Consider the following 10,623-nt stretch of genomic DNA (forward strand, 5'->3'; position numbering starts at 1 on the left):
TAAAAGCAAAGCAACACCTGAAAATGAACCACAAGCTATCACTTCCAAGACTCCTACCAGGAGCATACAGTCAGAGTCCCTAAAGAAATATAAATGCAAGCAAGCTAATATAGCTTTACCTATCTGGCAAATTGTTTTTCACAGTAAGCATAAATTGTTTCTCAGGGGAAAGATTTACTAGAGACACAACCCTAAACTGGAAGGGGACACAGCAATGGAGGTGAAAGTGATGTACATTCAAAGATATAAGCAAAGAGACTCTAGGCATGGAAAAAAGGATATCACTTCTGTGAAGATTTCCAATAGTCTCATATAATGCCAGGAAGGAGTCTCATCAGAGAACTAACTGAAAGAAGTAGAATGACTTCTCCATTTCTTGGCAAAGAGGCAGGAGAACGGTTTGTCCAGGTTGCCTTATCACTTACTCCAAAGCCCACAACATTAAAGACAGAATACTGTCTTTATGATGGACTAAGTCCAACACATTCATTTTTAGGTTCAGCTGCACACTAAAACTGGTGTCAGTGTCTCCCACTGGGACAAGCAGAAGCACTTCCAAGTTACCAAAAGCTACCATGGATATGGACTATCTGTATTCCAAAGGGATTTTTACAAAATCACATACCAGAGACTACACTTTCATTTCCTTTGCATTTTAGTTGCCTAGCATTTCTTGTATATACATCCAAAAACATCTCCCCTAAAAGGCTGATATTGAAACTGGCAATATCAAAGTTGTCAGATTTTACTGCTTCTTTTCTGACACAGGAAGCACAAAATTGATTAAGTGTTAAGAGACTTGATATCTGTTGTTAGAGGACAACAAGCTCAAGAATAAAGAGACTTATTAGAATAAGGCTGCTGGTAAAACCTATAGAAGCAGTAACTTCAAGGAGCAGCTGACAGATTTCACTTTTTCGTCTATTGCTCCTCTCTTGAGGATCACCATTACAACCTTCCAAGTTTCAAAATCACTAACCTCCATGCAGTGAAAAAAACCAACAGAGTCCCAAAAAGGAACTATGTGAACTATGCCAGTTCACAGCTGGCACAGATCAAGGCTCAGCCTTATCTCTGCAGCAAGGCATCACACAGCTCAACTCCCAGTGTGCTCTCCTGCCCACTGTTCCCAGCAGCGCTTGCATCCCATTCCTGTCCCTTCTGCTCTCCCCTGCCTGCCTTCACACAGCATTAGCTTTCAGCAGGCAGGCAGCTGACCCAGCTGACCAGACACACACACTGCTGGCAGCTGAGCTCAGCCCTGGAAAGGACAGGTTTTAGGAAAGCCCACACTCACGATGAAGCCATGCTTTTATATAACAACTTGGCCAGAAATCAGAGAAAGGCAACTGAAAGCCATGTAAATCCCCAAACAAAATTCCCCTCTAGTCTGCAAAACACCCTTCCTCTTCCACACATGGTGAGTGAAAGTACAATGCCAGCTTTAGAGCTTTGGAAATCTTCAGGAGTGAAGGTATTACACTGAAGTATTACTGGTGTGTCAGGTTAAGTTATTTCATACTTACTGACCTTAAGTACACCTTGGAAGCGGGTGGGGGGGCAGCCAATAAATAATTTAAATAGTTCATTAGTAAATCACCATGGAAAATTAACAAGATTAAATGTCTTCAGTTTCATACTGCTGGAGCTAAGCGACAAGGAAAGTGTCACTTAGGCAGAAGATGTTTATACTAACACAGGATATATTTCATATTTACAATAGAGAGTCGTGCAACAATTTTGCAGTCATGGCCTGGATAATTGAAGATGACTAACAATGTTGTGGAGTTTTCATTGGTGGTGAGCTTAAAAAATTGTGCATGATTATTTCAAAACCAAGTTATTTCATTCTAATTTTTGGTGGCAATTACCATTCCAAAACTTAACCACAGCATGGGCACCTCTCTCTGATCAGTCACCCTGGATGCTTTAAGAGCAGATTTCAGTGTCCATGACCTGTGCCAGCTTGACTGGCCCAAAGGCAGAGCTGCAGGCTGGATTTGTTTGACTGCACTTCTATCACTGTTCCATTCACCATGCCCCTCCAAGGTGGCTGCAAAGCTGTCTGCTCACTGGGGGAGCTGTGAAACAGGCACCTTGTGCAACAGTGAGCGCTGCCAACTCCACCAGAAGCCCCAGTCAGATTCTCCTGAGCACTTTCCTTTGCGCATTACTTATGCAAATACATGTAAATGCACAGGATCTCAAAGCTTTAGGAAACACTTCAGAAAGCAATAAGTTAATTAGGCAGGAAATCAGCTTATCTGTCCTGGAAGATACAGTAAAATTCAACAATACCAGTCCTTTGGACAGTCCATTTAAAAAAATTTAAAATTTGCAAGCTCCTCTCAATTATTTAGCGGCAATGCTGTGACTCACTGCACACTGTTTATTTTATGTTCAAAGAGTGCAAAAGCTGAGCATTTTCACTCCTGATTTGTCTGGTCCCTTTTTTCCACCCTACCTCAAGCGCTGAGACATTGGATATATGTGAAAACTCAAATAAAACTGCATGTTTTTTAAAGAGTGGTCACGAAGTCTATCACAAATTGTAGAGATTGCTGTATGGCATAACTACATCAGCAACTATGCTGTAACAAAGTTTAGCATTCCTGGGCAAAACAAACTTCAACAACTGAGAGATCATTTCCACAAACTAAGTACCCTACGTGGTTACAGCCCACAGAATTGTATTTCAAATAGTTGACATACTTGAGGAGTATTTCTCACTTGAGGAGAGAGACAAACACTATTACCTAAACAACTACTATTAGTCCATATTGCATGGTGTGGAAAAGCAGGATGCATCAAAAGCGTGCATACATTCCACAGTACCCCGAAAGATGAGTCTTTGTATCCCTCAGCAGAGCTGCCTAGCATGGGAGGTTACACAGCAACTTCTGTGAATATCTTATATTCAAGTAAGGGGAAAAACATAGCTAGCACGAATCTGACAAACCAATTCTGAGCTCAGGCTTGCTAGCTAGCGAAGCAAAGGTAAGCAAGTAGTAGAGAAAATGTAGCTCAAGGATCATGCTTTACTATCTTGGCTCTCAATTGCTTCTTCCACCTACTTGAAGCCATAGTATTAGATTTCATCATCCAAATGATCCATGCCAGTTCACACCACTATTTGAGCCTGTTTGCAATAGCAGGTGACAAAAATCAGGGAAACCTTTGCAGTAAAACTACTTGTCTTTATATATATACATATATATATATAGGTAGGTATACAACTTGGTCTAGAGAGCTCCACACAACCAAATCTGTGTTCTTCCTTTAATGAAGGCCTAGGTTTTTATTATTTAAATACAGTGCTTTCCATGTCAGAAATCAGTGTGTCCCAAATTATCTCATTCCAAAGCCTTTCACCAGCAAGTCAAATGTTCACAGAAGATTTCAAACTCCCCCACTTTTTTATTCCTTTTTGGTTTTTTTGATGAATAGGCTAGATATATTTCAAGATTATTAGCAAGACACAGAGGATCCAAGTTCCTTTCCATTTTGCTTATCAAAAGGCCACTATTGGTCAAAACACAAGTCTGACTGAAAAACAGGCAATCCTGAAATCTCAGTTATGTGCTTATATGTGGCACAGATCTCCTGGATGAGGTCTTCAATTCAAAAGGGGTCCCATGGCAACACAAATAAAACCAAGCCAGTTACTTCAGTTGTTACTTTCCACCACCTGAGTATGCTGATGCCTATGCCCTTGTGTCCAGGTTCCACCTGACATCTTGGCCAACTCAACTACATAAAGTTACACCCATTAAAATATGATGGTTTAAATCAATTTCACCTTGTAAATAAAAAACCCCACAGAATCTCTTAAGCTGTGGATGCAGTTTTAAAGTGAATTTTAGTCTTGCTATTGAGATAATCATATGCACACAGTAACAGCATGAATTACTGTCTGCCAGCTAGACATATTTCTATATCTCTTATCTGTTTTTCATTTCTGAACTTTTCAGCATTGTGCTGCCACAAGAACAGTATTCTATCTTGTGACAAAAATCAAACAAGAATGCTTTCATGACACTAGAAAGTCTTAAGGCACATGGATGAAACAAGCATTTTTACATGTCAAATACTATAAGGATGGCTTAGCAACTTCAGCAATACAAAGACACCCCCCAAAGACCAATCATTACACACATTCTCCTGTACAACAGTAAGACACATGGCTTTTCAGGAAAGAGCCTCTAGATTTTGAAGGGCATTTATAACGCGGTGAAGAAGACTTCAGGCACATTGCTCCAGAGTAGTGAGCAAGAAGCAGCGCATTGTAAAACAGTCACCAACCATCAGAACCCAATCAATCTTCATCTTTCAGGTGATCAGCACATCATGCAGGAGCAACCACTACTTTCAGTCTTTTCCAGTAACTTCTTAGGTGCTTAACCCTTTATTGTGAGGCAAGTCACATTCAGCCAGGAACCTCAGCAAGTCGTTCACCGGAAAATGAAAAACTTGACTTTAATATTAAAGTCTGGGAGATTTCCTCAACAAGACAGGAATATTAAGAATACCCTATAAAATGGCATCTTCCAAGGAGAAACTTGCAATATACTACTTTGATAGAGTCATTGAGTACAAAGATAATGTCTGAAGAGTAAAGTGAACTAAAAGCACCAATACCAACACCAGGTAACTGTTGTAACATGGGGAAAAAACCTCAACAGGTGGGAGAGATTGTGGAGAAGAGGAGAAATCCACCACACTCACAGCAAGAAAAAGGCATACTGCAATAGCAATAGTCAAAATACTCAATATTTCAATACTGTTTTGCTTTGATGTTCTGCAACAGAACAAGCAGAAGAGTGACAGGGGGTGCAGGATTCTGTGAGCTCACAGACATCTGAACCCTATTAACATCCCTGAGCCAACACAGCCTGAAGGACATTGCTCACTCAAATGAAATAACCAGCCACAACTGCCTGCAGCTATAGGTAGAAAGAGAAAGCAGCCTTGTTGAATCAGCTGAAGCCCAAAATAACAGCTGGAAAAGCTGCTATATTAGGAACAGAATGGGCAAGAGGTTCCAAAATCAGTGGTTGCAGTGCTTTTTGCCTGCAAGCAGGTACACAGGTTTGTTAACAAGCACTATGGTTTTGTTTCTGTAAATGACTTTTACCACTTGTCTTCTAAAAGCCTGAGGAATATCCAGAAAGCTTTTCTTGTTTGGTCCTGTCCACTGTGTCATCACAGGAAAAGGCTGGTTAACATACCACACACTGCAAAGCACATCATGAGTCAGACTGAAAGCACATTAATCTGACAATTCTGCTTAAGACCTAAAAGAAATATTAAACGAGAAAATTTCTTTCCAGTTCTCCTCTGCTACTAAGGGCAGGGGGAACACACACTGAGAGCAGCAGGGACACCATAATTAGCATCAACCCCAAGGCACTGCACAGGAAGCTGGTGTCAAGCATCTGACACCACATTTCAGTTTGAGTGAGTCATTTCTAAGCCCTCTACCTGCAAGCTTGCAGTGACTGAGGAGGTCTGGAATGGACTTTGCAGTAAAGTCAGCTTGTCTGAGACTGCTGTCTTTCCCAAGAGAAAACCAGCTCTTTTGAACAGCCAGCTGAGATAGCACGTATTGGTAAGTCCTTCCTCTTCCAGAAATAAAAATAGATATCCCATTCCTCAACTCGACTGTTTTCTCAACTTTTGGTATTTTGCAACTTGGTCTCCCAAAACCAACTTAGTGCTCAGCTCAAAACACCAAGTCAGAAAGACCAAAGCGGGAGCTCAGAGATTAGCAACCTTGCTTTTGTTATGTCAGCCTTCCAACTTTTGCTCAGCTCCAGGAAACCATAATACATGAGATTTGCACATTGTAAAGGGCCCCAACAACCACAAACTTTAACAACTATTTCTCTCTAAACTCCTCTAGAAAGTTTTGTTATAATCACCCAGAACCCAACCCACAAGGGTCACACCACACCACACCACCAATAAACACTAACTACAGAAAACTTACATTTCTGAGAGAGAAAAGCATACTGAACAAATAAAAAGCACAGCCAGCAACACTGACATCATAACCTGGTGTACCAAAATTGCTTTTGTTACCCACATCATCTAGCAAGGGTCTACAAAACACTGAACAACATGCTTATTGAGGCTTGGCACCAGAAGCTAATCAGATATTTCTCAATTTCAGTTCAGTACAGTTAAACTATTAATAAGCCACTTTCTTTTAACTGGTCTTTGGCTAACCAAGTTGGATATTTTCATCCCTCCCCCCCAAAAAAACCAAAATACCCCCTCCCCCCCAAAAAAAAGTCAGTGACTGCTACAGTCACATACTTGACATGCTGCAGGAGACTATTTAAAGGTAGGATTCTCAAGAATTATTACTGTTTAGAAGCTCTTCCAAATGTTGGCAGTTACCTCTAAAAGCAACCTCAAAAACTCCAGCCCCTAGGAAACCATCACAACTTTTCTGAAGACATTCAGTTTCTGGATATGCAAGTTATGAAGTTAGAGGGTTTACCATGCTCTAAAAATGAAGACTGTAGAGATGACCAGAAACCAATGGGTGCCATACAGACAGTTTTGTCTTTTTCAAAATACACTATTTCAAGAGACAAAAAGAATTGAGAAACGTCTCCTCATTACAAGTGCAGAATCCAGTGAGAGTTTTCCTCTACTCAAGTGGGGTTTTGTTTTTTTAACTGTGGACAACAGTTAAACTTGAGATTATTACACATGAAACTGAGCTATAGAGAGGAGACAAGTGGTCAGTCAAAAAGCCCATTCTAGAGATATACAAGTCCCTCCAACTGTCCTTAAGCTGCTATAAAAACTCACCTCTCAGTATATATACATCAAACTCTTCCCTTTATGCTCCCTGCAGTGCAATTTCTCTTTTAAGCTGGGACTGACACTTACAAATATGGCCTTATGGCCTTTTGTGGTACATGACTCCTACCCCATTCACTTTTCTGCCTTTGTTTTTCTGTTAGTGTATCTCCCCAAATGAACCTGCCATAGGATCAGACCAGTATCAGAGACAATGGAAACCAGTCCAGCTGCCCCAGCTTTAGCAGCCTTCAGTATTATGGAGGCTGTAGTTTGCCTAACCTTACACTAGCTTAAACTGGCACTTCCTTACAAGGAAGTTATTTTCCTCCATCTCTTCTGTTTTTGCATCAACTCCACATTCTTTGTGCTGGCACAGCTGTTTGCATAGCTGGACCATGAACTTCAATGAATTATGGTCCATCTAAAAAACTCCTCAAAATGTATTATTTTTGCTGGATTATCACTTTGGAGCTGAGTAATAACTAATCAGGAAAGCAGATATGGCTGAACTTGTTAACCAGGAAGATGGTAATGGCAGAGATTGATAAAATGCAAACACAGGTATGGCTGAGTTGTGAGACAGCATATGACTGAGACAACAGGAGGGAGATGGGGAAAGGTGAGACTAACCCAGTTAGCTCAAGCAGCTGAAAGGTGGTTCTTCAAGTCTCAATCTCATCAAGGAGCTCCACAGGCTTTCTAATAATGGCACATAAGGGAATGTGATTTTTTTTCAGTTTGGTCTTACAATCTAAAAGGATCATGCATATACTCACAGTTGTGTTAAGAATGTTAGGATTGCCTTGGGAATTTACAATGCACGCAAAAGAGCTGGATTAGACTAATTGCCTTGCTTCAGTACACAAGGTAGCTGTTCAGCAAGCCAGATGAAAATCAAGTACTCTAAAAGGTGTATGGCCATTAAGTACTTCTACTGCAAACTATTCAACCCCATCCTTTGAAGATAAAGTTAACATTTTCTTTTCAGTTTGAGATCCATCACTACAGCATTCAGTTACTTCAAACAATTTTCACAACACCCTTATTAAGCAATCTCTCAACACAAAACGAATTAACTTATTATAGAGGCTCAACAGGAAGATCATAAGACAGATGATCACGTAGCAAACCACATGCAAGGAGTCACTATCTCAACAATTCAATGCTAACCCATTTCACTATGCACCAGGATGCAGACTATGAAAACTAACAAGGTTTGTCATTCATTACCATCCATAGCAAAGCAGCCATTTCTTACACTGCTTCAACTATTTTGCTAAGTGCAAACACAGGAGTTACCAATAGTGAAAAAGAGGAAGGGAAATGGGTACTAACTATGCAATATCTAACACAAGTTCTAAGTAAAAGAAATGGAAACACATGGAAATATGCCTTGGAAGTAAAGATAAAATAATGAATTCATACAGGAGTATGGAGATGAACAGGTACTCACTCCCATTTCAAAACTTTAAAACCTCATAGTTAACAACCAAGATGACTAACCTCTCAACAAGTCAAGATATCCATAAGCCAAAATGACTACAACTCCCAAGTGCTTAGTTTTGGCAAGATTACATTGAAGACCTCTAAATAATGGGTAGTTTCACCTTACTCTAAAGTTGTCGTAAGGTTGCACTATGTACAACCACTATACAGATCCCTAAGGCACAAGATGTTTTCAAGGAAGAACAGAAAACAGGACTGTAGAACAGGAACTGAATAATGGGGTGAGTCAGTTATTGTAAACAAAGTTTGCCACCCTGAAACTACAGGAGGAAAACAAACATCTACCAGGCCCTGGCAATGGGCATAATGCAAGTGTCTGCTTTAATGAGCAGGGAATTAAAAAATAATACCCTAGAGACTCTTAAAGGCATCTGGTGCAGGATACTCAAGTAAGACAACTAAGTTGTGCCAACAAAACCAATTCATGCTGCCTATTTGCTTCATGGAACATTGTCCAGCCCTTTCTGCAGGGGTTAATGAAATTCAGTTTCAAAAACCCCAGGGAAAAAGACATGACCCTAGCCTTTGCAGCACCTTATCTTGTAGATTGGAAGAAACTACAGAAAGTAGTTTTGAAACTGCTGTCAGAGCTCTTTCGCAGCTCTCCCACTCTCATCCCTAACAGAAGCTATTGTATGCGTCCCTTCCAATAGTTTACAGAAGGACATGAAATATCACTCCCATTTGTATCTCATGGAGGCATGTTTACTACCCTTAACCTAACCATAATATTTACAATTTATTTTTATTAGTCTATCCACTCAGTTGCAAAAGCAGTATCAAATTAATTTCTTCAGTACACAGAGCTTGACACCCAAAAAAGAACCAAGTTTTCAATAAATAGCTCTTCCTGCTCTGCTTCCTTCTATATGCAAACATCTGGGCTGAGTGCCCAACTGACTAGTTTAAAATAGTTTTAATTGCTTTGTTATCTGCTCTGATGTAATCAATGCTTTTTAATACATTGTTTCTTCCGGCTTCTTAGAAAGAGCCTTTTCCCATAGTCTAACACCACCTTCATTAAACAATTCAAAAGATGTTTTTCCAAGCTCACTGTTGAAAATCTTGATTAATACCTTTAGTTTTACTTTGTCTTAGCTTTTAAAAGCCACTTATAACACAGCTGTAGCAGTGATGTTTTGCATTAAACACAACTAGTAAGAACACACCTGACAAGTGATGAGTAGCCCTCCCCACCCCAAGAGAGTTTCCAACCAACCTGCTGTTGGTTTCCAGCCAGTGCCATGAGTCAATATTATGGTTCCATATCCTCAGGGTGCCACCAGTCACATCATCATTTATGACTATATTAAAAATATGAACAAAGAAATTATCAATTCCTGTAACTTTTGAACGCACACCACTAAGTGCTGTGGGCTTGTTTAGGTCAACCAATCTCACCCTTTCTTTAATGAAAACGAGTCATAAACATGGAGTTTGTATTCCAGAGGGCATCACCTAGTTTTCAATTACTTAGGTTTCATCTTCCTACAGATCAACTCAATAACACTTTTTCAATGTCATTTTCCTACATGCACCATGTGTCACGATAGAAAATTCCTAGGAGAGATGCTAGATAAGTCAGGACTAAGAAAATGGATTTATGCCACAATCAAGAGGTTCCACTTAACCTAGCAAGCTCTCCAGTGGCATGTTAAAATATAAGGACAAGTATTAATTAGTAAGTGAGCTATCTGTGTATTTGTCTGGATAGAAGTTTGTAGCAGGAAAGACCAGTATACTAGCTAAGTAAATCCCCAAACTGAAAACTGACTAGAACAGATATTTTATAGCTTTCTGCAGATACAGAAACACCCTTAAAATGGTCAGATATATCTTACTACATGAGAGGGGAAGAAAGAAGCATTTACTTGTCATGCTTTTTTCCTCCCCTCCCAGTTTCTAACTCCAAGGTGAAGGAGTCCAAGAGGTACACTGACAGACTGGAGTCCCACAGCTCTCCTTTCATTATTCTATCCTGGTGTTGTTGCACTTCTGTTAAAAATATCAAGCAAGAATACAAGGAACAGTGCAACAGTAGCATGAAGCTCACAGAGCCTCATGTGAGCCGCTGAAGAAGGTCATGGAGTTCACTGTGCGTTGAATTCTTTAGCCACAGAAAGTACACTCCTTCTGATGTACTCCACAAAGTGCTGGGGGGGAAGTAATTTTATCCATGTATTCTTGTTTCTCCACACTTGCTTATTAGGCAGCAAGTGCCATTGAGAAGTCAGGCACTGTTAAATTTTTGGATCAGCTTGTAATCATCCAAGAAACAGATGGTGATTACAGATTCCAGGG

The 10,623-nt window shown here is 40.1% G+C and overlaps 1 protein-coding gene across 1 annotated transcript in view; it reads right to left on the minus strand.

Annotated features, from left to right (window-relative positions):
- PIP4K2A (phosphatidylinositol-5-phosphate 4-kinase type 2 alpha) overlaps positions 1–9,631 on the minus strand; it is a 102,529-nt gene extending 92,898 nt beyond the window's left edge. The window contains exon 1 of the mRNA XM_005418612.3: positions 9,542–9,631. Within this exon, the coding sequence (XP_005418669.2) occupies positions 9,542–9,568 (27 nt within the window). The 5' untranslated portion in view covers positions 9,569–9,631. The remainder of the gene's footprint in view (positions 1–9,541) is intronic.
- Positions 9,632–10,623: the final 992 nt, after the last annotated feature.

Source organism: Geospiza fortis, unplaced genomic scaffold, assembly GCF_000277835.1.
Source record: "Geospiza fortis unplaced genomic scaffold, GeoFor_1.0 scaffold138, whole genome shotgun sequence".
NCBI lineage: Eukaryota > Metazoa > Chordata > Aves > Passeriformes > Thraupidae > Geospiza > Geospiza fortis.